Below are 26,409 nucleotides of genomic sequence, written 5' to 3'. Positions count from 1 at the left end.
CAATGTTGTTGATCTGTGGAAGCAAACATAACCTAGAGAGGTGAAGTGACGTGCCCAGGTGCATTGGAGGAGGAAAGCTGGTTTAATATTTTCATTTTGTGGCTACTCTCCTCCACTTTCATTTTTTCTTTTTTCTTTGTGATACCATCCAAAGTTACAATTGAAGGCAGTAACAGGCTTGGGTATTTTTGAAGCTGATTAGAGTTTCAGCCAGTAATAGGCTTCGAAATCTCATTCATTTCAGAAACCATAAAAACAGAACCATACAGAAAACCATGGGAGCTGATGACTCATAGGCAAAGATCTCCATGTACCTAAATAATAATAATAGGAAACTTATCCCTTCTTCCAAGCTCTATTGCCTGAATCAGACGTACAGAATCTACAGTACAAGGGCTCCAACTTTAGCAAAGAAGAATTCAAGGAGAGGTGGCATATAATCTGGTAGTTCAAAAGATCCAGACTTGATATGCCATATGCATTCTTCTGCTGTGAATATGGCCTTATTTTGTTCAATATAATACATCTTTCTTTCATAAGAGAAAGCTTTGGCCATTACATTTATTGTTCTCTAACAGAAGCTGGTCCTGGAGTCTGGATGGTATAATCAGGCAAACCCAGAAATGAGTCCTAATTCTTGAGTAGTCAAGAAGAAACTCCTGCTTGTGAAGGGATCTCTTAAGCAACCATAAGCAGCCCTTAAGCCATGGGATGACAAACTCACACACGTGGTCTCCACTAGGGCTAGCACCAGAATCCAGGCTCTCTGGCGTCCAATCTCACATTCTTTCACAGGAAAATATTACAATTGTTAGCCCTTGATATGCTCACAGTTGAGTATAGATGACTTTTAAAGAAATCTATTTTCTGCAAAGATATTTCATTCAAAAACAGAACAATGTGTCAATTATAATGCTTATCCTTAGCAGTGTATAGTTTAATTCCATGATTTATACCCCAAAGCTACATAGATTTTTTTTTCTTATAATATAACCAGAAAACAAAGCAAAACAAAAGTGAAAATCCAAATAAAACAAAAGGGAAAACCTTGCTCAATTTTCAGAGATATGAAATTTTAATGTCTTTTTGTATACTGAAGTATTTAGAGCATACATGTTTAATGAGTAAGAATAAGAGTTTAATAATCAATTTTAGGATTCTGATTAATGTCTAGAATTATGAGACCTTGCCATTTATTCCAGTGAAACATTGAATTTTGAATAGATTCATGCCTAACTAGGATTGATGATCTACAGTAGCTTTTAAACATTGCTTAGTGAAACCTTTATTCTGTGAGATGTCCCTTGCAGAATGGTCTGTGCTCAGATAAATTGGAGAACTGGTGAACTTTGGCTTAGACAATGAAATGTATATGTATGTAATACACACACAGACACACACAAACACACACACTAGGGCTTTTCAAAGCCTTTTATACATATTATCAGTCCCCAATATGTATAAACATAGTAAGATAGGCCAGATTTCCTAATATTTGTCTATAGAGCTTCCCATTCACAAACCACATCAGCATTTCACTGTAGTAGTATTCTACAAGAAGTTGGTAGAGCTTGTGAAAACTGAAAACCTTATTCAAAGGGTCAATCCCTCTCATTCCCTAATCATTAAATCTTACTATCTGAATCATCTCAATGTCCTTTTCATTTAGGCAAAATGCTGACGTTTGAATATTAGACTCCAACAACAAGAAAAACCTCTGTAACCCACAGTTTAGAAAATTCTAAACTTGGCTGGGCATGGTGGCTCAAGCCTGTAATCACAGCATTGGGAGGCTGAGGCGGGTGAATCACGAGGTCAGAGATCGAGACCATCCTGGCTAATATGGTGAAACCTCATCTCTACTGAAAATAGTGTGGGTGTGGTGGTGTGCACCTGGAGTCCCAGCTGCTCAGGAGGCTGAGGCAGGAGAATCGCTTGAACCTGGGAGGAGGAGGTTGCAGCGAGCCGAGATCATACCACTGCACTCCAGCCTGACCACAAGAGCAAGACTCCATCTCAAAAAAAATTCCAACTTATCAAGTTGTATACATTAAATAGGTACATCTTTTTGTAATTCATTCACATCTCAAGAAAGTGGCTTAATTTTTTTTCCTTTGGTTGTACTGGAATAGAATTCTCTGTAATCTCTACCCATTGGCTTTAATAAGTGGGGCTATATTGGTTAAAGTCCAATTTCCTGTTCATACTGCTTTATGTATATGAAGATAACCATGTTGTGCTTTCTGAGCCTTCTATTTCTCAGAGTAATAATGAGCAGTTATTTTAATTCCCTCTACCATCTTGGTTATTCATCTCTGAATGCCATCTAATTTGCTTATTTCATTCCTGAAGTGTATTGTCTATTAGAGTGAGGCTAACATTTCTTTAGTTCTAGACACAAGAATTCTGTTGATGTGACCTGTAATTCCAACAGGTTAGATGGTTTATATCATTATATTTTTGGTCCATGAAATAAAATCTCCATAACTTTTTTTTTCATATGCTATCACTCACCTTCCAAGTTTCTATAGTTGTATTTTTGGACTAAAATTTTTCTCTAATAAGTACTGTATTTTTAGTTTTAGCTAACACTTCTAGTATGCTTGATTTTTGTCTGTTATCACCTGGGTTATCAATCATTCCTCCATTGATTGCAACTATTAAGATGGGAGTTAATTAAAAGTTTATAGATCAGGGTTAGTGACCTGACTTAGGATGGTTAGAGTCCCCTCTAAGATTCAGGGGTTTAGAGACCCCTCTTGGTAAAGTCCCTCTTGGCTAAGAACAAGTTTGATGCTATGGGATGTTAATTGCTATTATCTTTGGATTAATCTGTTTTGCACTCTTTGCTTATGGCTGTAGGTGACAGGGTTAGACATGTACAGTATCGTGGGACATGGGGAGCTTTTTCCTCCCTAAAAGGGGAAACTTGAGAGCTAATAGGATTGCTGGAAAAGATCCTTTTGCTACTGAGAAGTAGCCACCTGAAGTTTACAGTGTCACCGCAATGGGTGGGTCTTTCTCTGGCCTCCCTAATCTTCCCCACAGTGCCACAGGCAATGCTTTTCTCTTTCTCCTTTTCCTTTCCTATCTTTTCTATTACTCAGGGCAATCATCTTGTCCAGAGACCACGTGCTGAAACTCCAAGTTGGGGGTCAGATTAAAGATAATGGGGCCCATCTGGGGCAAATTTAAGCCTTGCCAGTTTGCTATTGGGTGATAAGCAGAGTGTCTAATGTCTATGTTTTCTCACATGTGTTTTGCTCTGGCCAGAATGAAAAAAAGTACTTTTCCTTTAGGATGTAGCTTGGCCCCCAAGGCAATGGTGTTGCAAGCCAGATCACTAGGTTTGCTCAGGGAAAGGGAACCCAGAAGCCTGGCATGCCAGCAAAAGGGTAAGAATTTCTTACTAGTCAGATGTCTGGCTTCTTTCTCTCTATGCAGATGGTTGAATGAACGGTAATAAAATAAAATGAATAAATCAGTGTTTATCCTCGCTGTGAAATTTTGATTAATGCAAAAAAGAATTCTAAGGCCAGTCTTAAGCTCATGTATTTTGTATTACGCATTTGTTTTTCTGTGTTGAGGGATACTTTAGGATAAAATACGGGCTTAGAATTCCTGTGAGCCTGCTTTTCGAGATGATCTAGCAAGCTGGTCAGTAACAAAGTTGGCTGCAGGTCCCTGAAACAAAAAAACTGTATGAAGTCTCCACCTTGTTTTATGTCCTTGGGAGCTTGACCTTTTAAACACATGGTGGCACCTTCTCTTGGTCTCCACCTTCAAAGAAACAGGAATTTTAGGGTTCATATCATAGTCAGCTCTAAAAATCATATTAAATAGTTAAAAGCCTTTGTGAACTCAAAATTAACTACTTTAGACTCTTCCTGGGAAGAGAAATGAGGACTGTCCTACATTGTAGCTCAGTAGCCAGGGCTTTGCACTTTCACAGTGGCAGTTCAGGTTCAATCCCCCCTAGAAAGTAAGTCATTTTTGGTTTAATACAAGTTCTGTGTGAACTTGTCTATTTTCCTCCAGGGACTGTCTGAAATTTTCCTTTCTCTAAGTACCAGGGAGGTCACCATTGGTGAAGTTCAAAAGCCAGAAATATTGGCTGTTTGGCATAAGAAATTCTAGAAGGACTTTATTAAAGAGTGCTATGGTTAAACTCGGTTTAATTAAAAGCAGACTTTCAAACTTTAACTGCCTGGACTCCTTGGGAAAAGCGAGAGGCACCAAAGACCCCTTTACTGGCCCTGTTCTTCCAAGGGCTCTACCTTGAAGCCAGTCATCCAATTAAGAAACTGGAAAATGAAAAATCTTACAAGTGCTGAATCTTTGTCTGTCTGTATATTTATATGTGTCGTATGTTTAAAGAGCTCTAATTAATTGGCTTAGAAAAATAAGCTCTTAAATATTTTGGCAGAAAAAATTTTGGAAATAAAGAGTTTTAAAGGTTATTGGTAAAATAAAATGTCTTAAAAATGTAGACATTTGGTCTAAATTAAGGTCAGGTATCAGATTTGCTAAATGCTTTAAGGTCAAACTGTTTCTTTGACTTTTGAAAGTTTTTCAATTTACCTACTAGTCATTAAATTCTAGATAAGGCCTGGGGACATGTGGAATTTATCATGCCTCCTAGCTTTACAAAGAAGATTATAAATAAAGATTTTATATATAAAAGGATTCTGTATGGCAAATTCTTGTCCTAAAGTAAAGCAACTGTTGTTTAAAAGAAGGAATATTTAGGGCAATTCAGTAAGTCCAAGAATGTCTCAGATGTTCTGTGTAAGTTGTGAAAGGATTTGTAAAAAGGAATGTATGCAAGAAATGTTGTAGAATTCAAAGGTGTTAGGTTTCCTAAATGCCTCATGAATTGCCACTATGACTTCTACTGTACAACTTGCCTGCTTTACTGCTAGGTAAGGCCTGAGGACATGTGGAATTAGTCATGCCCCTGTCTATGCTGGAGAGTCTGCTTTTATCTGCACTTCTGCGTAGTGTGTCTTGGGCTAGGCGCCACAGCTAGTACGCAATTGAAATCTCAGATTTACCAAGGTTTTCACCAAATAGAAATTGCTAAGAGTTAACATTATAGCATGTAATTAAAAGTACTAAAGAAACAGTTTTACATGCAAGGTGTGTAAAGAAATTAAAATGTGTTTTTGGTGAAAGATTATAAGAAGTCATGGGAATGTGGATTTTTCTTTCTGCCTAAAATGTTAAAGAGTTGTCTTAAGTGAGAAAAAAAATTGTCTTAAGTGAAATTTGGCTTTTTGGTATAAAAATCATAGAGGAAGCATTATCAAATGTGAAATGGTGTTTTGCTCTCCTTGGACTACATTTGCATATGTGTTATTGGTATATGTTCCCAAGTTATAGAACTCCTTTAATTCTAATATTACTTAGTGTATGTTATCAATCATTATAACTGTTGTGTAAAATTTTGTGTGCCACAGAGGTAAGCAAATTTCTTTATCAATTGGGGCTTTAATAGTGGCTGTCCTAAAACTTTCTATCATCCACAGACAATTGTTGTCTTATTTTAATCCTCTTTAGAAGGTGGTTTATAATCAACTATAGAATTCTAACAGGTGTTCTTAAATGCAGGTTTCTGATAACTTTGGAAATTGTAACATTAGAATAGAGGAAATAACTTTCAGAACTCTCATGAAGATCTGGAATGTTCATAAATATCAAGCAAAACAGGAGTTAACTGAATTTACTAAAACAATGAAAAACTAAAGTAACCTTTTAAACTTTGCTTAGAAAATTGCTGACCTTTTTTTGCTTTTCAGAGTCAAGAAAACTTTTCTTTTGAGCTATTTACAGCTTTTAACGGTTGAGTGTACTCCTGTGAACAAAATTTGAAGAACATTTGTTTCTTTCCACAGAATTTGGAAACTAGTTTTGAGAATTCTTAACTTATGGCAGTACAGTTATTTGCATAGGTGCAATAAGAATCTGTTTTCTTTTGTAACAGGACACAATTACAGAAATTGCAGAAATTGGTTATTTTGTCAAGGCTTTAACTGGAATGGTATGTTTTTCTTTAAGGAATTAAACTTGACTTATAAAGCCAATAAAAGCTTCTTGGGGAACTGGCCTCATACCTTGCCTGCACAGTCCCTGTACAGGGTTTCTGACCTATGGTAAGTAAAGAATGTCACTCTCTGTCAGGTCCAGAAGCCCCAAATTATCTTGGGACCTCAAGAGAAAATAAATTTACCCAACTCATAGGTACTTAAGGGTACAAACCCATGGCTGGGCTCAGCTTAAAAAGTCTGATCTGAAATTCCTTCTATGAAACAGAGTTCCATCAAAGCCAATTAAAAAAGAGATTATGTGAAAAATAACTGTTCTTGTTGCACTTTAAAACCAGGCCAAGTATAATAAAGCAAATCAGTCTTACCATGATTTGTTTTTAGTAAAAATGGGAACCTGCTTGTAATCCCAGCACTTGGGGAGGCCAACATGGGTGGATCATGAGGTCAAGAGATTGAGACCATCCTGGCCAACATGGTGAAATCCCGTCTCTACTAAAAATACAAAAGTTAGCCAGGCATGGTGGTACATGCCTGTAGTCCCAGATACTTGGGAGGCTGAGGCAGGAGAATCGCTTGAACCTATGAGGTGGAGGTTGCAGTGAGCCAAGATCGTGCCACTGCACTCCAAGCTGGGTGACAGAGTGAGACTTCATCTCAAAAAAAAAAGAAGGGGAATCTATGTTTCAAAAGTTATGGTACACTTGTTATTAAATTCTAGTCTCATTAGTTGTTTTTAAATTCATTTCTGCAATTTAGGTTAACCCTGCTTATTCCTATAAATCAACCAGGGAGCTCTGACCACTGCTCAGGAAAAACAAGAGGGATGGGTAATGTAAAAAACTGGATCAGTGTTCTAGTTCTGGGCACATTACAATCAGCTAGCAGCCCCATATCAGCTTAGTTCTAACAGTCGCCCAGTTCATGAAAAGGCTTCTAATTTAGTTTGCTTGGAACAACTTTACTTATTTTGCTTTACTCTTGTGGAATATATTGCTGTTATGCTCTGTGTAGGAGTACAGGACAAACTTACTGTCTCCTTAAACTAAACACTTATTAATCTTCCAGATACCATTTCTTGTCGAAACTCAGGAGTCATGAATGGCCCTCACCATACCGATGCTTTCTGACTAAGCTTCTGTCTACTCTGAACACAAGAGCTCCTAAGAGTTAGGCAGGAATATTATCACCCCTATTCTGCCTGAAGAAGTTACAGAAGATGAATCTTCATCTTTCTGCAGCCCTTAGGATTAAGAGTTCCTCTATAAAAAGGAGGGGGGAAATGTCAGAGCCATGTGAACCAGAACAACTCCATCTTGAATAGGAACTGGGTAAAATGAGGCTGAAACTTACTGGGCTGCATTCCCAGATGACTAAGGCATTCTTTTTTTTTTTTTTTTTTGAGATGGAGTCTTACCATGTCACCAGGCTGGAGAGCACAGTGGCACAATCTCAGCTCACTGCAACCTCCGCCTGGGTTCAAGTGATTCTTCCGCCTCAATTTTTGTATTTGTAGTAGAGACGGGGTTTCACCATGGCCAGGATGGTCTTGATCTCTTGACCTTGTGATCCGCCCGCCTCGGCCTCCCAAAGTGCTGGGATTACAGGCATGAGTCACCTGGCCTGGCTAAAGCATTCTAAGTCACAGGCTGAGATAAAGATTGGCACAAAATACCGGTCATAAAGACCTTGCTGATAAAACAGGTTGCAGTAAAGAAGATGGCTAAAACCCAAAACCAAGAATGCAATGACTTCTGGTCATCCTCACTGCTACGCTCCCACCAGCACCATAATAGCTTGCAAATGTCATGACAATGTAAAGAAGTTACCCTATATGGGTAACTCTCCCCTAAAAAGGGGAGGCATAAATATTTTTACTTTCTTAATAAACTTGCTTTCACTTTGGAAAAAAAAAAGTTTATAAACCTACCTCATGGACCATTATCTATATCATAATTAAACATAGCATAGTATTACAGAAATTAGTAAGAGCTTGTCAAATCTATTGTTACAAACACAATTGGCATAGGGTTTAAATAATTTCCCTGTCCAGTAATTTTCTAAGAAAATAAAACTTACTTTTCCATAACTAATCATAACTTGCCTCTTAATGGTTACTTGCTTTCTAAGTACTTTCAAAACACATTTTAATGATTTAATCCGGGTTCTAAAAACAATTTGTACAAAGCTAAATATTCCGTGGTTTTCAGTTGCTACCATATTCCCATTAAACTTGGGACTATTTCTTGACCCTCGTTTTCTAGGAGTCCTTCCATTTTTGTTTGCTTCAGAGGTTATGATTGGTGTTTCATTGTTGTTTGTCCACGGCTCCTCTTAATATTTAATATGGCCATGAGATTTGACCTCATTCACAGCCTCCTGGGGTTCTCTAACAATATCATTATCTTTATCGGCCTTTAATTCTCTCTTAATAGTGTTTCAAGCTGAAGGTCATTTTTTTCCCCTAAAAGCAGCTTGAAATAATCTAAGGGTTGAAGAATTGTGCTTTCTCCTTGTCTTTCACGAATATGGAATCCTTTTCTTTGCAGCCGGTTAGTAGTGTAGAAGAAAATCGTAGAAAGCCTTTCCTTAGTGAAACCAGTGTGATGTTTCAGAGGAGGATCAGACTAAAGCCAGGACACCTGGGGTCTAGTGCCAACTTTCTCAGGCATTGCTTTAAAAACACCATAACTAGCCCAGGTGTGGTTCATGCCTGTAATCCCAGCACTTTGGGAGGCTGAGGAGGGTGGATCATGAGGTCAGGAGTTCGAGACAAGCCTGATCAACATAGTGAAACCATATCTCTACTAAAAATACACAAATTAGCTGAGCGTGCTGGCGCGTGCCTCTGATTCCAACTACCTGGGAGGTTGAGGCAGGAGAATTGCTTGGGCCTGGGAGGCAGAGGTTGCAGTGAGCCAAGAATGTGCCACAACACTCCAGCCTGGTTGTCGGAATGAGACTCTGCCTCAAAAAAATAATCACAATAAATTTGGACCTTAATGTTTTTTCATCTATTGAACAAAATTAAACAAGGTAGATCAGTGGTTTTCGACTGATTTCAGCTGCCCGCCTCCACCCCAGAAGACACTGGGCAAAATCTGGAGGCATTTTGGCTGTCACAGTGAGTGATGGGTGGGTGCTACTGGCATTTAGTGTGTTGAGACAAGGGATGGTGCTGAACATTTTCCAGTCATAGGATTATTCCACCCAAAACATCATTAGTGCCAAAGCTGAGAAGGCTTGGGTTAGTCCACTTCATGATCTCTTTAGGTACATATTTCATTCCTTTTAAATGTTATTTACAAGAGATGAAATTCCATTTTGGGGGGGAAGGAAAAGGAGAAGATGAAAACAGTAAAGCCTCACTGCATGGCTTAGAGTAATGATATTAGTCAGTTGCGTGACGCTTTGTATGGATAATCATACATCATGCTCACATCAATTCTAAGTGGTAGTTACTACAGTTATTACCTTTCTTACAGATGAGAAAATGCAAGCAGAGAGTGTTAGAAACTTGCCCAAAGACATTTAGCTGATAAGTAGTATGATCTGGTAAATATTGGAGCCATTTAAATTTTTAGGAATTTGGCTATCCTAGGACTTTGGGAGGCTGAGGCAGGTGGATCACTTCAGCCCAGGAGTTTAAGACCAGCCTGGCAACATGGAGAAACCCTGTCTCTACAAAAAATACAAAAATTAGCCTTGTGTGGTAGTGTGTGCCTGTAGTCCTAGCTACTCCGAAGGCTGAGGCATGATTGTTGGAGCCTGAAAAATAGAGGCTGCAGGGAGCCGAGATGGTACCACTGCATTCCAGCCTGGAGAGTAGAGTCATATTCTGTCTCAAAAAAATAAAATAAATAATTTTTTAGGATCTTACATTGCATCTGTTATTCTTACCTAATTGTAACCTTTCCCCTTACCTGCTAAAAATTTTAAAATTAAATTTACATATGTTTATATAAAAATAAAATTATCTGATTTTTATTTACACAAATTTTCTTAAACTCTATTTGAAAACCAGGTATTTGGAAAGATTTCACTATCATCTTTTATATTTGGTAAGAAAAAAGGCATACGATAAAAAAATACATTTGTGGCCTTCAATTTCTCCATTTGTAGGAAGAGGATATTTGCATAAGATAATCTGTGGTGTAGTTTTTCAGTTCCACTGTTTTAAGAACTATGAATTTTTTGCATCTGCTTGACAAATCCATTATGGAGATTTAGTTGTCGATATTTACTATTCTATAGCCATTTGAAAGTCTATTTGTCACACTGAACTTCCGAATCAATCAGAAAGAAATTCAGTTATTATAGTGTATGCAAGTCGTACTGTAAGCCTTAGTTGAAGCATTTAAAAATTCTATGAGAGAATTTCTCCTTTCATTTCCCTTCCATTTCCAAACAGTAGTTTAAGGAGAGCATTTTTAAAAGTTAAAGTTTTGAATTTGAATGAGCCCATATTTAATTATATTTGGGGATTTTTGAATATAAGAACATCTTTGCTTGGCCGGACACAGTGGCTCACGCCTGTAATCCCAACACTTTAGGAGGCCGAGGTGGTGGGATCAAGAGGTCAGAAGTGCAAGGCCAGCCTGGACAACATGATGAAACGCTGTCTCTACTAACAATACAAAAATTAACTGGGCATGTTGGCATGTGCCTGTAGTCCCAGCTACTCGGGAGGCTGAGGCAGGAGAATTGCTTGAACCTGGGAGGCGGAGGTTGCAGTAAGCCAAGATCATGCCACTGCACTCCAGCCCAGCGCCTGGTGACACAGCGAGACTCTGTCTTAAAAAAAAAAAAAAGAACATCTTAGCTAATATAACAGAGAAGAAGGAAGATGAATAAGAGTGAGATACTCTTCTTAAGTTGACAAGCTAGGAAATGGGTTAAATAGATGATTGTATTGTCAAATACAGTAGTCATAATGAGTTATACAGTAGTCATAACTCATTTCACATCCACCTTTCAGTGAATTTTCTGGTTGTCAATGTTTTAAAAAATATTTTGCTTTTTGTTGATTAAATTATTCTTTTTTTTTTTTTTTTTGAGACGGAGTTTCGCTGTTGTTACCCAGGCTGGAGTGCAATGGCGCTATCTTGGCTCACCGCAACCTCTGCCTCCTGGGTTCAGGCAATTCTCCTGCCTCAGCCTCCTGAGTAGCTGGGATTACAGGCACACACCACCGTGCCCAGATAATTTTTTGTATTTTTAGTAGAGACGGGGTTTCGCCATGTTGACCAGGATAGTCTCGATCTCTTGACCTTGTGATCCACCTGCCTCGGCCTCCCAAAGTGCTTGGATTACAGGCGTGAGCCACCGGATTAAATTATTCTTATTTCTTGATATCTTCTTTCATAGAATTTGGATTTCTATCACATCGTAAAGAAATCAATTTCATCATAATAAGAAATCATTTACTTTTTATGCTTTAAGGGACTTAGGTATAGGAAATTTGGATTTTATATGTGTGTATAGATATGTAAATAATATATACATATATATATATATATATATATATATATATATAACCCTGAATTATATATATATATATTTATATTTATAAAATCTCTTAAAAATATCTTTTTTAGCCTTTATAAATATTTTATAATGTGACAGAAGCAGTAAGAACCTAGGTGGGGGTTGCTAGATTTTGTAGATTTCTAGTATTCTTGGGATTTCTGGTGTCTGTATGGAAAACAGAAGAGTAGATGGTAGCTGATTTTAGACACAAAAGGTACGCTGTACATTACCTCTTTGCCTTCATTCTTCCCAAGAAATACTTGACTTTATATAGAGAGATAGTTCACATTGTTTTTTACATATTCATTCTTAAACTGAGAGGGTCAATATTCAAATTGTGATGGGAATTTCAGCCTATATTTATTTTGTATCTGGTAATGATATGAAACGAATTTATCAGGGAATTTATTTATTTGCATGTGTTTCTAATATGTTAAGTGTTGTAGAAACACAACATGGTTAATTTCCTTTGATCCATGCACAGTGCAGCAGCAAGCACTACCTTAACTTCATACTTATCTCCTACCAGTTAGGGTTAATATTTATGGGTGTTTATTCCTTCAGCACACACCACTGGCAATGGGGATGACTGGGCTTGCGTGGGCTCTAAGACTTTTTGATATATATTATGAAAACTCTTCATGTTTTTAAAAACTATGACTATAATTTAACATTTGAAATGAATCTTGTTTATAGCCTGCCCTACCCACATTATATATTTGAAATATTTTTTTAAGAGATTTTATTGAAGTAGAGTAGAAGTCATAGACAATATGGCCCCTTCCTTCCCCTTCCTTCCCTCCCTCCCTTCCTCCCTCCCTCCTTCCTTTCTTCCTCCCTTCCTTCCTTCCTTCCTTCCTTCCTCCCTCCCTCCCTCCCTCCCTCCCTTCCTTCCTTCCTTCCTTCCTTCCTTCCTTCCTTCCTTCCTTCCTCCCCTCCTCCCTCCCCTCCTCCCTCCCTCCCTTCCTCCCTCCCTCCCTTCCTTCCTTCCTTCCTTCCTTCTTTCCTTCCTCCCCTCCTTCCTCCCCTCCTTCCTTCCTTCCTTCCTCCCCTCCTTCCTCCCCTCCTTCCTTCCTTCCTTCCTTCCTTCCTTCCTTCCTTCCTCCCCTCCTTCCTTCCTTCCTTCCTTCCTCCCTTCCTTCCTTCCTTCCTCCCCTCCTTCCTCCCTTCCTCCCTTCCTCCCTTCCTCCCTTCCTCCCTTCCTCCCTTCCTCCCTTCCTCCCTTCCTCCCTTCCTCCCTTCCTTCCTTCCTTCCTTCCTTCCTTCCTTCCTTCCTTCCTTCCTTCCTTCCTCCCCTCCTTCCTCCCTTCCTTCCTTTCTCCCCTCCTTCCTCCCTCCCTCCCTTCCTTCCTTCCTCCCTCCCTTCCTCCCTCCCTCCTCCCTCCCTCCCTTCCTCCCTCCCTCCCTTCCTTCCTTCCTTAACAGACTGTCATTCTGTCACCCAGCCTGGAGTGCAGTGGCACAATCAGGACTCACTGCAGCCTCAGGTTCCTGGGCTCAATCAATTCTCCCATCTCAGCCTCCGGAGTAGCTAGAACTACAGGTGTGTGTCACCACATCTGGATTTATTTTTTATTTTTTTGCAGAGATCAACTTTTGTCAGGTTGGCCAGGCTGGTCTTGAGCTCCTGGGCTCAAGCAATTCACCGGCCTCAGCTTCCCAAAATGCTGGAGGCCACCACACCTGGCCTGTCTCTTATTTTTTTTTTTCATCATGAAAAGTTCCTATTTATGTCAAACTCAGAAACTCTAAAAGGAAACAAATTCTGAGTGTGAAAGAAGACTGATGAAACTGTGGCTTTTGATTCTTTATTTCCAGGGAAATAATAATTAGAAAAGGAAGATTATCAATAAGACAAATTTTATTCTTTATCCCCAGAAATTTCTATTTCTCATAATGTCCTCTCCAAATTAATTTTGCCATTTTTGTCAAATTTTAGCAATTTACAAATATTTATTTGCAATCTACCAAAAGACATAGTGATCAGAATGATATCCAAAAGTTAACAGCTGGTTGTGATAGGTCATATGTATTCAAATATCCTTTTCTTTAGTGTGAAGGAGAAAATGCAACAGCAAAAATAAATACTGTGAAACTGCATTTTAAAATCATAGAGGTGGAAGTAAAAATAAATGTAGTGTTGTTGAAAGTCAAAAGAGAAAAATATGCACCTTTCATATATAGCATCCAAATATGTGAGGTAAAAATAAAGATTGCCATGTTCCAAAACACGAAATCTCCGTGAGAATATTTTTATGAAAAATGGCTACAAAATAGCAATTCATCACTTAAGTTTAACCAAACAAGATGACATCTCATTTTAAGTTAGTTCTTAAAGGAAAAATATGTTGCTTTGTTTTTCAGTTAGTTACATTAGTTGGAACAGTAAGCACAAGAAGATACTGCAGCATTTTAGTTAATCCAATCTTTAAAACGAAATTTCCCTAAATTTCTCAGAGGTCTGAGACTACTCTGAGAAGAATGAAAAATAGACTGGCATGTATCGGGGCACATTGATTAAAAGCCTAGATTATGAGATGGAATTTAACTAGAGTCAATACTTAGTCATTAATTTTTAAAAAATTTAATTTTTAAAAAAGTTTTATAAATTTAGTAAAGACAAGGTCTCACTATGCTGGCCAGGTTGGTCTTGAACTCCTGGCCTCAAGCAATCCTCCCACCTTGGCTTCCCAACCTGCTAGAATAACAGGGGTGAGCCACTGTATCCAACCCTCAGCCTCTACTTTTTAACTATGACCTTGAGCAAGTTATTGTTCTTAAACATTAGTTCCCTCAACTATAGAGTAGAGGTTACAGTCCATATCTAATATGATTAAATAAGATATCCCATCCCAGACACAAAATGGTCAACATGTTATTATTAATAGTCTTAAAGCCAAATTTTTCTAGGAATAAACACATTTTTAATCAAACAACATTTTCTCTCACATATCACAATAGTGTATAGAAACACATACTAATTTCTCCTGCTATTTATGAAATATTAATTTTAAACCTACATATACTCTAATTACATACACTCAGAAAGAAACACACCGATCTCTCTCTCTCTCTCTCTCTCTCTCTCACACACACACACACACACATACACATACACACACACACACAACTGGAACCATTTTATTTTTAAACTATACAACTGAAAGAATAGCCATTTTGATTTCATTCACAAAATATGTGTTAATGTTGTCCAGTGCTGTAATTTTGGGAGCTATTCTCATTTGAGTTTTTTTTCCCCATTGAATTGCAACCATTTCTTTCCCAAATTAACTCTCCACAGATGTCTTGTAAAAAAAACAAAAAAAAAAACAAAAAAAAACTGAGATCAGCTTTTGAGAGTGACATAGTTGATTTTAAAAGTAGGCTTCTGCTTTTAGTTTAGCTGGGGATAATATAGTTCATAGTTAAACCAAATACAATGCATCTCCTTCTTGACCTGCTATTTTGATTAAAATGTCAAGAAAGTGCTTTAATAATAGTATTTAGAAGATTTAGGACTGGACTTGTCATACCAACAAAAAGGAATTAGCAAGATATACCACGCCATTCACTTTATCACTATTATATTACCTTTTTCTATAAGATCCACTGATAGAGATATCAGAATATTAAGGCTTTTCCCAAGAATAATCACATTATTTCACAAAACACGTAACTCATTTGGTGAAAACATTCATGTCAATCGCCTTGACTGAAATGGCTAGGCAGCTTAGACAAAACAGTGAATTTGCTGCTTTGGAGATGAAGGTACAGTTTAAAGAAGAGTTTTCAGGTTATTGTTTTATTTGTAATGCAGATTCTTGGACCCTCACATAATGAACCATAACTTCTTAGAGCAGTTCCTAAGAACTTACGTTTTTCTGGAGATCATAGTAAATTTTGAGAATCTCTGGCTGAGATCATGTGATAATAATTGAGTGCAAAGTGGCATTGCGTGGCAAAGCAGAGAAAAGCTGTGGAGTAATATTTGACGCTGGGGTGCTTGTCTGGATTCTACTTCTTCCTGGCTGTTTGACGTCATATAATGATTTAACTTCCTTGAGCATTTATTTTCTCACATTTACCCATCAGAGTTGTTATAGGAAGCAGATGTGATAATGCCCATGAAAGCACTTTAAATCTGTACATTGCCATACAAAGGTAAGGCAGCATTACTCTTGTGGTTGTAGTTAGTACTAGCTTGGTGCAAAAGCCATTGGGGTGTTTGCCATTGAAAGTAATTGCAAAAACTGCAATGACTTTTATACCAACTGTTTTAGTGATAATTCAACTGATCTAACAGTGTTGTGTTTTTCCCAATACGATGCTAAAGGTTTTCAATAAACACCTACATGTCAAAATATAAAACTCATTAAAGGCTAGACATGGTGGTTGACACCTGTAATCTCAACACTTTGGAAGGCCAAGGTGGACGAATCACTTGGGGTCAGGAGTTCAAGACCAGCCTGACCAACATGATGAAACCTCATCTCTACTAAAAATACAAAAATTAGATGAGTGTGGTGGCACATGCCTGTAATCCCAGCTACTCAGGAGGCTGAGGCAGGAGAATTGTTTGAACTGGGAGGCAGAGGTTGCAGTGAGCCGAGATAGCACCACTGCACTCCAGCCTGGGTGACAGAGTGACTCCCTCTCAAAAACAAGAAACAAAAAAGAAAATGCATTAGAGAATACGATTTGGGTTGAAACCAAGTAGGCAAGGCAGGTTAGCAGTGGTCAACAGTTCATGTTTGAGTTGATCCCGAAGTGATCAGAATAAACAGGGAAGTGTTCGAAAGCAAAGTGGAGTTCAATAGGACAACAGCAGTGCGGGGAGTGTGTGGAGAAATTAAATTGCACTGAGAGCAGATGGAAAATGAATGCCTATGCCTGAGTCTACCTAATAAAAATATAAAAGTCGTAAAGACAGCGAGCCGAACATCAATCAGGCACAGATGCTACAGCTGGAGCAGTAGGCTGAGCCCAGGCATGCACAAAGAAACATGAGACCATCTTTTTTGTTTTTTTCATATTCAGCCCTGGAAAGACCTCTTTAGGGTACTGAATCTATCTCTTGGTCTCCTCATCAAAAGGACTTGTTAGAAATAAAATTAGAAAACAACCATGAATGTAACCCAGGTTTTGAAAAGTATAACATTGGATCAGAGTAATAAAAGCTGAGGAGGAAAAAAGGAAGAAGGCCTATTTTGAATATTTTCCCATTACTGATGGTAAGCCTGAAATGATGTTACAGGGTTGCACAGTCATTTAGGTTGTTTGTCAGTTGCATGAGAAAGGGGTCACGTCTGCCACATCTGAAATATCCTCAGCCCTCTTATTATTCATTCAACAGATATGAATGTCCAGTGTTTTGGATGTTTTGGAAGTACTTTCTTTTCTTTTTTGACATGGAGTTTTGCTCTTGTTGTCTAGGCTGGAGTGCAGTGGCGCAATCTGGACTCACTGCGACCTCTGCCTCCCGGGTTCAAGTGATTCTCTTGCCTCAGCCTCCCAAGTAGCTGGGATTACAGGCATGTGCCACCACATCTCACTAATTTTGTATTTTTAGTAGAGATGAGGTTTTATCATGTTGGCCAGACTGGTCTTGAACTCCTGAGCCCAAGTGATCCACCAGCCAGCCTTGGCCTCCCAAAGTGCTGGGATTACAGGCGTGAGCCATCACGCACAGCCGGAAGTACTTTCTTTTTAATGTGCTAGACACTGTTCTGGGAGAACAAGACAGATATGGCTCCTATCCTCAGGGAGTAGTGGCGTCTCGGTTTCATGCAGCATGTCCTTATTACAGATTGTTAGCAAAAGTGGTCACAATTATTCTTCTCCCTGTATCCCCATCCTTTTGCAATGTGATTGCAGATTCTATCAGCAAGAGATGGAGTCTAATTTCCCACCCTTTGAATCTAGGTTGGCAAGATGACTTTATTTGACCTATAAAAATCACGGAGGTGACCGTATGCCAGTTCCTACTGTATGCCTAAAGAAGCTTTCCTCTCTTTTGTCTCTCTTGGAATATGTGACCACCATGAGAACAAGGCTGGGCTAACATGCTAGTGGGTAAGAGTCCATGTGGAGCTAGTCATTCTTGCTGAGGCCATCTAGATCAGCTAGTTGACCACCTGCATGTCTGGCAGCTCCCCTCAGAGCAAGCCCAGCCAACAATGGAAGAATGATCCTGCCAAGCCCAACCTCAGTGGCTGTTCTACAGAGTTGTAAACTACGTGAATGATTGCTTTCAGCCACTAAATTTTGGATTGATTTGTTATATAGCAAAAGCTGACTGAGCAGCTCTTAACTATGTAAGTATGTAAGTATGACTCCAAGCTTATTTTGGGCACAGAATTTTCTCATTGGCTTATCAAATTACCTTGATAACTGCCAAATCGCCAATCCACTTTGCGCTGTATGGACATTGCCTCACTGGACAGTTGTCAGAATACAGACACCCTGGGAAGGTTTGGTATTGGATCTCTGATCTGCAGAATATGAAGTTGACTAATGTGCTTGAGATGTGACATTTAGAGTACAATATATTCCTCAAAGAAAATACAAATACATAAGGCAGAACATAAACTTCTACAACCAGTATAAACTTCAAACGAGTAGTTGAAAAGTTAAATGCAAATCCTGTTAGCTTTGTTTTCCAACATGATGACTCATGATGTGAAACTATGACCAAACACCTGTTTGTCACATTCTGGAATTGTACGACTAATTTAACATGCCCTATAGACACAGCCATTGAGTCTCCAATTTCTCCTTCAAGTCATTTTATGATGTTGATATATTATTGAAACTATCACCAGCAGCTTATGTATTGTTCCAGTTGTCTAGTAATGATGACATATCAGTGGAAATTAGCAAAAGGGAGCTTTGATTTATTTTAATTTTCAAATATGTCAGAGTGTCTTTCCCTATTTTCCTGGCAGCCTCTCTTCTGTGTCCAGTTCTCTCAGCTGGGCGTTTTGGGACAGCAGCCAATTCCAGGGCTAATGTGTTTCTGCTGTTATCTTACACTGATGCTGCTTCATAGAGGCAGCAATGAAGATAAGCCCTAATTGGATGTATTTTCAAAGCAAACCTTTTAGTTATTTAGAACAGAACTCCTCTAATTAGCTTCCTTTCTCCTCTATCTGGCCGTATAATAGCCACACTGATGTGAAAACGCTGAACTTGGAAGGGAGTCAAGGGCAGTGTCAGGCAACTGAAGAATAATCATGCTTAGCTCAGAGAAATGCTCCACCATACCGGCTGGGAGCTGCCTTTCCACAAAAGCAGGAGGAGTGATAGATAGCTGGGAGGTCCTATGTGATGAGAGGTCCTTACGGTGGTCCAGGGTAACTACCTAGCAGCCATGCTCTAGAGCCCAGCAAGACAGCAAAGGCACAGGGAGCCACTTAAGGAGAAAGAGTCAATACTTTATAATGGCCATTATTTTGCTCCAATGGAAATATTTTACTCCAAAGCAAAAGATTTTAACCTTAGCTGAGGACTGAGCATTTTAAATTGTATTCTTTAACATGTTATTCCCAGGTTGGTGAAAATCTATTTCAATCCCTGCCCTTTTTGAGTTATTTATAAGATTCTAGCAGCCACTGAATAGGAGAGCTGCTTAGTATTAGGTTGGTGCAAAAGTAATTGCTGTTTTTGCAGTTACTTTTAAAAAAAAGCTCCTAGTAAAAGGAGTAGGTTTAGAGGTCTTGAGTCAAAATCATTTCTTTCTGGCATTCATTTCTGAAATGAAATTAGAAGTGAGACATAATAAGTTAATAATTTCCCTTTGGCTGGAAGTGAGTCTGCCATCATTACCTCATGCTCTCTAGGGGGTAAGAGTTCCTGTGTTCCTTTGAGTGTCACTGAATACCAGGGGTATGAGGATTAATGCCACCTATAACAGATGCATCTGGGCCATATTACATTACTCCTCTGGTCAATTAGAAAAGGTGAGCCTGGGCTGGGCTGGATGGCAGAGTGTGGTAAAGAAGGGACAGTAAGAGGCAGGGTGTGGTCAAGAACAGCAGGAGGAAGCAGCTTCACCCTGTGGTGGCGAAGGCCTCCTCTGGTTCCTCATCCATTTGACTTCCTATTCTATTCTCTGGAGCCATCTGTCCACACAGTCTTGACTCCTGACTCTAGGAACTTTAGCTAAGATTCTGGCTCTAGCCTTTACTTTATAGGAAGTTTGAATTTGAATTCACTTAAAAAGTTATACAGGCTGTGATTTTTGGATGCTGGCATCATTATTTAAAATTCACTTATTTATATTCATATTAATAAGTGTCACGTGTTTTATTGATTTTATAGATCAGAGGTCGAATGTAGCCAACCAGTGGCTTAACCAAGTAATATTAACTTGGAGACAGCCTTTTCTCTTTCCTCCTTGTTGATTTCCCATATGATTATAATATTGTCTGTAAGGCTTGAATATTCTGTACTCTTCTGGGCACAGAAATACACCTTCCAAAACTAGTCCCTATTCACCCTATTATCTCCAACGAGCATGAGGTCTGTTAAAAATTGTTTAATCTAAGAATATTTATGGAATTAATATTCATATATTAAATAATAATATATTATTCAGTCTAATATGTTTGGTATTTGTGCTGGAGTTCAGGTAGGAAACCAATAGCTTAGGAAAAGTTAGGGACAGTCATTTTTTAATCTTTTCTCCTTTTCTGTAATGCTAATTTTCTGTGATTATCTTGCATCCATGACCACAGTGGACAAGGCACTGACCTCCTCTCTTTAACCACAGAGCTGGGAAGACTGGCTTTTGAGAAGTAAGAGGGATATAGAAGTGACATCTATGAATTATATAATAGTTCTGGGGGAAAGGTTTCTAGATCAGAATTACTTCTACAATGTGCTAAAGTCATACATTTTGCATAGAAGTAAAGGCCATGAAAATAGTGATTTTTAATAGTTTCACAGATTTCTCATTGGTGCATCTTTAGACCAAAATGAATATGTAAGTCTAATATAAAGAGCACAGTTTATATAACAAATGTCTTCTCTAACCCTAGAACCACCATTTTCTCCCCTCTTCCCTCCATTCTAACCCTTCACAATGGATTAAACTCTTTGTCTGGCACAAAGCTCTATAAGTTTTACATCATCCCCAGTGGATACACCTAATTCTAGAGACTGCGTACCTGATGATTAGTTCTATCCACTGTATTGGCCGTGGAGGGGTGGTCTCTAGTGTTCTGACGAATTCGAGCTGAGTTTTGTTGCTCAATGGCAGAAGAGGTTGGAATACAGAACTCTCTGAAGCATCGTTTGAAGTTTTCATCCAGAAATGCATAAAGGACTGGGTTGAGGCAGCTGTTTGTGTAACCTAGAGCAATGCAGAAGTGCCAAGAAACAGTCTGGAATGTAGTTTCCGGGATTGTAACCAAAGCTTTAATGATCACGTAAATGTGAATGGGAGTCCAGCAGACAATGAACACAGCCACCACCACCAACACCATCCTGGTGATCCTTCGAAGATTCCTGTCCTTTTCTTTGGAGCCAGAGAGCATGCGGACACTCTTGAGGCGCAAGATCATCAGTCCATAGCACACGGTGATGATGAGCACGGGCATGATGAAGGCGAAGATGAAAACACAGATCTTCAGCAGGTTTTCCCAGTACCAGGTTGGATGAGAGAATGTTAGTGTACAATCTATGGAACCTAGAAGGAAAGAAGTTAGAGGAAAAATTAGCAGCAACATTTAATTATGTCATAAGGTTTTAATACTGCCATTTTGCTCACTTATTTGTAGCTTTGACCAGAGCTAACTTATGGCTGTAAGGAAACTGTGGAAGAAGCTCAGCTGTTTGCTGATTTTCAAAGAAAGTTTTAATTCTAATTTTTTTTCTAAATTTCCCATTTTGTGGTCCACTTTGATCGCATTAAGCTTTCATTGAGGGAACAATAATGAACCTCTCAATATAAGCTTGACCATTTATGAGGTCTATGTTGATATCAAATGTAATAATTATCCAAAGTCTCTAGGAGGCTCCAGCTAATGGATGTTTTCACTTCGTTTTTTTTTTTTTTTTTATGAATTAGTCAATATTCTGCTGTTAGGTGTAGAAAAATAAATTTGCCATGTAGTCAGCCACTTGGAATTTTTAGACAAGCCTCAGTATAATACTCTTTGGCTTTAAGCTCCAATTACTCCTGGGAGAGCTATGTTCTAATTTACCATCTTTTTTCTGAAGTAAATACAGAGAAATCAGGAATACATAGATTGTATTATCTTTAAAGGATTTAATAGGCCTAAAATTATGAGGAAAATTCCTATTTTAAAGTATTCAAAGGCATTTTTTGCTAGAAAGAATGATTAAAATTACAATTTGATGAAGACAATGGACCACTCCATAAATACTACTTTGCTTATGACATCACCAACATGTCAGGCTATGAACCCTCCATCCCTCAGGCCTGTAACGTCACTCACCTTGCCTGTATTTTGTTGTAGCCATGAACATTACAGGAAGACCAATGGCTGAAGAGATGATCCAGTTGCAGACATTGACAATTTTGGCATTTCGGGGAGTACGGAAATCTAAGGCCTTGACGGGGTGGCAGACTGCAATGTATCGATCAACACTCATGGTGCAGAGTGTGAATATGCTGGTGAACATATTATAGTAATCTATGGAGATCACGATCTTGCAAAGGATGGTTCCAAATGGCCATGTTCCCATTAAGTAATTCACGCTCTGGAAGGGCAGGGTACTGGTGGCTAAGGCATCTGCTAGAGCAAGGTTGAAAATGTAGATGTTGGTGGCAGTCTTCATTTTGGTGTATCTAGGAGATAAAGGAAGAAGAGTGACAGAGTCAGTAAAAGGCACTAATGTAAAATACAGGTAAGCTTCCAATGATAAATTTGCATGAATTAGTAGAAAGTTTCTTTGAGATTAGATATAGAATTCTTTTCCAGTGTTAGCTTAGCTATTTACAATGATGTCAATGGTGTGCCTATGGGCTAAATAGCTGTAATAATAGCAACGATGCTGCTTTCTTTTTCTTTTTCTTTTTTTTAAAGATAGGATCTTGCTCTGTTACCCAGGCTGGAGTATAATGGTATGAACAGTGATCACTACAGCTTCAACCTCCTGAACTCAAGAGATTCTCTTGCTTCAGGTTCCTGAGTAGCTGGGACCACAGGTGCATGCCACCATACCCTGTTAATTTTTTTAAAACTTTCCTAGGGACAGAGTCTTGACATTTTTCTCAGGCTAGTCTTGAACTTCTGATCTCAAGAAATCTTCACCCCTCAGCCTCCCAAAAATGCACACAGTGAGGTTTTTTTTTTTGTTTTGTTTTTGTTTTTGTTTTTTTTTGTAATGTGTCAGTCATTGTGATAAGTCTAACAGAAAGAGGGAGATTCCAGTAAAGTAGCAGAGGAAGAGACTGGATAGTAAAAGAGAACATTTCAGATACATAAATATAGTTAACAATTATCAAGAACTATAATCATGCAAGTGTCTATAGGTGTGTACACAAGGAAATACACATACAAACACACAGGCTGTTATGGGGCACAGAGATGAGGTATCTCACAGAGTGTAAGGCAGGGGGAATAGGAGGACTAAGATGTTGAAGCCATCCTGGAAGTGCAAGTTTAATCCCAAAGTACAAGTGGGATGATTGAGTAAGACAATTGGTGGGAGCAGGTCATTCCAGATAGAGAGGTAGCAGAGAGCACCCCAGCAGAGGTGTAGAGTTGGAATGGCACGATGTGTGTGTCAAGCACATCCTACCAGGGAATGTCAATGGATCTGATAGGGGAAGAAGAGGGGCCAGTACATGAAGAACTTGTATGCCATGATAAGAAGATTAGAGTTTATTCAACCCATGATGAGGAACACAGGTATGTTTTCTTTGTTTTTATTTGTTAAAAGCTTTACTGAGGTATAACTGACCTATAATAGTTAATGCATGATTAAAGTGTACATTTGATAAATTTTGATGCATGTATACACATGTGAAACCATCACCATAATTAAGATCAGAGGTTGGCAAACTATGGTGTGCAGACCCAATTGGGCCACTGCCTGTTTTTATAAATAGTTTTATTGGAACACAGATACAGCCATTAAAAAACCCATAAGTGTTTTGATGTTACAATGGCAGAGAGCAGTAGTTGCAACAGAGATCAGATGATATGCAAAGCCTAAGTTATTACTATCCTGCGATGTACAGAAAAAAATGTCAGCCCCGATCAAGATAATGACATCGGTTGCTCCCAAAAGTGTCCTGTGTATCTCTTTAATCTTTCCTGCTTGCCCCTCTCTGTCCTCAGAGCCAACCCTTACTATTCCATAGGGAATTGCTGATCTTGGTTTGCTTTCTGTTCTTATAGATTAGTTTGCATTTCCTAGAAGATGAAAATAGAGTCATTCAGTATATACCCTTTTTTGTGAAGCTTCTTTCACTCAGTGTAATTATTTCTAGATTCATCCATGTTGTTGTATATTACAAGAATTCATCCCTTTTATTGAGAAGTAGTATTACATAGTGTGTTTATACTGCACTTGTTTATCCATTCATCTGTGTGTATTTTTTTTTTTTTTTCTGAGACAATGTCTCACTCTGCCACCCAGGTTGGAGTGCAGTGGTGTGATCTCAGCTCACTGCAACCTCTGCCTCCTGGCTTCAAGTGATTCTCCTGCCTCAGCCTCCCAAGTAGCTGGGATGTGCCACCATGCCCTGCTAATTTTTGAATTTTTAGTAGAGATGGGGTTTCACCATGTTGGCCAGGATGATCTTGATCTCTTGGGCACATGATCCACCTCACCTGCCTTGGCCTCCCAAAGTGCTGGGGTTACAGTTGTGAGCCACTGTGCCTGGCCCATTCATCTGTTTCTTAATCCATTCATCTATTAATGGGAACTGAGTTGCATACAACTTTTGGATATTACAAATGAACTCTTATGAATATTCTGTGCAAGTCTTTATATGAACATATGCTTTTCTTTCTCCTGGGTAAGTATCTAGGAGTGTTACATATTTATTTATTTTTATTTATTTTTTCTTTCTCTCTGTGTTATATGTTTTTAAAACGAGAAATATCATGATAATAGAATAGATAAGCACATACACTTGCAATAATACATTATATCTGAAGGCAGAAGTATACCTTGCAAATATTGGATAGCAATTTTTTTAACATTCCACATACATTTACCCTAATTTAGTAATAGTACCTCAATTTCACTCTGGAAATCACTCATTTCCCATCCTCAGTCCAGTTGCTTTGCAATGGACTCTATGGCCATATTTTGAGACTTATGGAGAAAAAGTGCATTAGTTTTCCCGCAGGACCCACACCTAAGAAGATGTATGGTATGTAGTTGCTGGAGAAGCTTGTCTGAAAATGGACCTAATCCAGAGGATGTGGATTGGAGAGCATGAGAGAGAACCCCATACCTGAAGCAGGCTCTCCTTGGACTTCCTATTTATACCATGCCATCAATTCATTTTAAATGTTAACTTGTGTTTACTGTTTTCCCGTCACACGATGTTGAGTCTAACCCATTCAGCCCATGACAGCTGTTGGTTGGAGGCCGTTTGTTTAGGACTGAATTTAGTGTCCAGGAAAGTGTTTCGGTTTGAGTAACATCAGGAAACTGATTTCATAAATCTCCTCAGAGTCAACAGGGTGGCTTTGTTACTGGAGCTTTAAAATTCTGATACCGAATCTGGTTTGTAATACTTGCAGAAGTTGTGTTACTGCCAGAAAAGCTACCCCATTTTCAAATTTGGGGCATTTTTTTTGACTTGCTTTAGAAGTTTTAGTTTCTTAAAGGATTTTAAAGAAAAAGGTAGAAAGAGCCATTTAACTTGAGGAGAGAAACAATTTGGTTTTACTTTGGGCTCTAAATATGAAAAATATAGAAAGACAAGATAGACAAATACTCCAAAGTACAAAAACCAACAAAAAAGCAAATTAAAACTGTGTTTTTAAGATTTAGAATAATTGACCTTGGTGTTCAAAAAGTTTAAACATTTTCAATTTTTTTTTAATAAGCAGAAGTTTCTCCCCCAAATCAGAAAATAACTTTTGCTATATTCACTGTTGGTTATAGACCTGCGTGATATAAAGAGATGCTTCACTGCAGCCACTGCTTTCCTACCCAGCAGACCTTACATTTCGTGGCTTATCTTTAATAGTGTTTTATGTTAAATAATTAGTTTCTTTACAGTCAGTTTTCTGACTTATCATATTTCTATCCTTTCCTTCAGGCTTATCTTAGCACTAAGTATTTTCAATGTATGTTTATTTTAGTTAAAAAGGATCATTTCCTTCTCCAGAATGAGATGTTTGTGAAAAATAAAATTATGTCAGGGTTCAACATTGTGAAAGGAAACATGTTTATGCATATGTTAATCAGCATGCTAGCCATTCCACAATGTGTGTCTCTTTCAAAACATCATGTTGCATATGGTAAATATATATAATTTTATCTGTCAACCTACAAAATAAAAATGATAAAAAAGAATATCTATAAAAGCTCTTTCAGTGGACATTTTATAGGAATGATGCTTTACATTATTCTCAATTTATTTAAAAAGTCTTCCTCTAAAGATAGCCAGCATTCTTATCCCAGTTACTCATGCTTTGGATCACAGCAGCATATAAAAGGGGACTCAGCAATCTTCTCAATATGTGAAAAAAAAGTTATACAAAGCAAAAGGTTTAAGAATTCCAATTGCCTCCAGTATATATACCCAAAGGCTTTAATCTGAAGAGAGAGTTTAATCAGAAAAGGAGTAAGGTGGGCTGGGCACAGTGGCTCACACCTGTAATCCCAGCACTTTGGGAGG

The 26,409-nt window shown here is 38.4% G+C and overlaps 1 protein-coding gene across 3 annotated transcripts in view; it reads right to left on the bottom strand.

Annotated features, from left to right (window-relative positions):
- OPRM1 (opioid receptor mu 1) overlaps positions 1-26,409 on the bottom strand; it is an 89,925-nt gene that overhangs the window by 9,744 nt on the left and 53,772 nt on the right. The window contains exons 2-4 of one of the 3 annotated variants that reach the window (XM_054254543.2): positions 22,034-22,386; positions 20,741-21,261; positions 3,877-3,975 (exon numbers count right to left, since the gene is read on the bottom strand). In XM_054254543.2, the coding sequence (XP_054110518.1) occupies positions 3,877-3,975; positions 20,741-21,261; positions 22,034-22,386 (973 nt within the window). Of the gene's footprint in view, positions 1-3,876; positions 3,976-20,224; positions 20,413-20,740; positions 21,262-22,033; positions 22,387-26,409 lie in introns of those variants that run through there. The other 2 variants (XM_017971501.4, XM_035296997.3) reach the window with 2 other exon arrangements.

The sequence above is a fragment of the Callithrix jacchus genome, chromosome 4 (assembly GCF_049354715.1).
Source record: "Callithrix jacchus isolate 240 chromosome 4, calJac240_pri, whole genome shotgun sequence".
NCBI lineage: Eukaryota > Metazoa > Chordata > Mammalia > Primates > Cebidae > Callithrix > Callithrix jacchus.
This window is presented reverse-complemented; position numbering and strand designations above follow the sequence as displayed.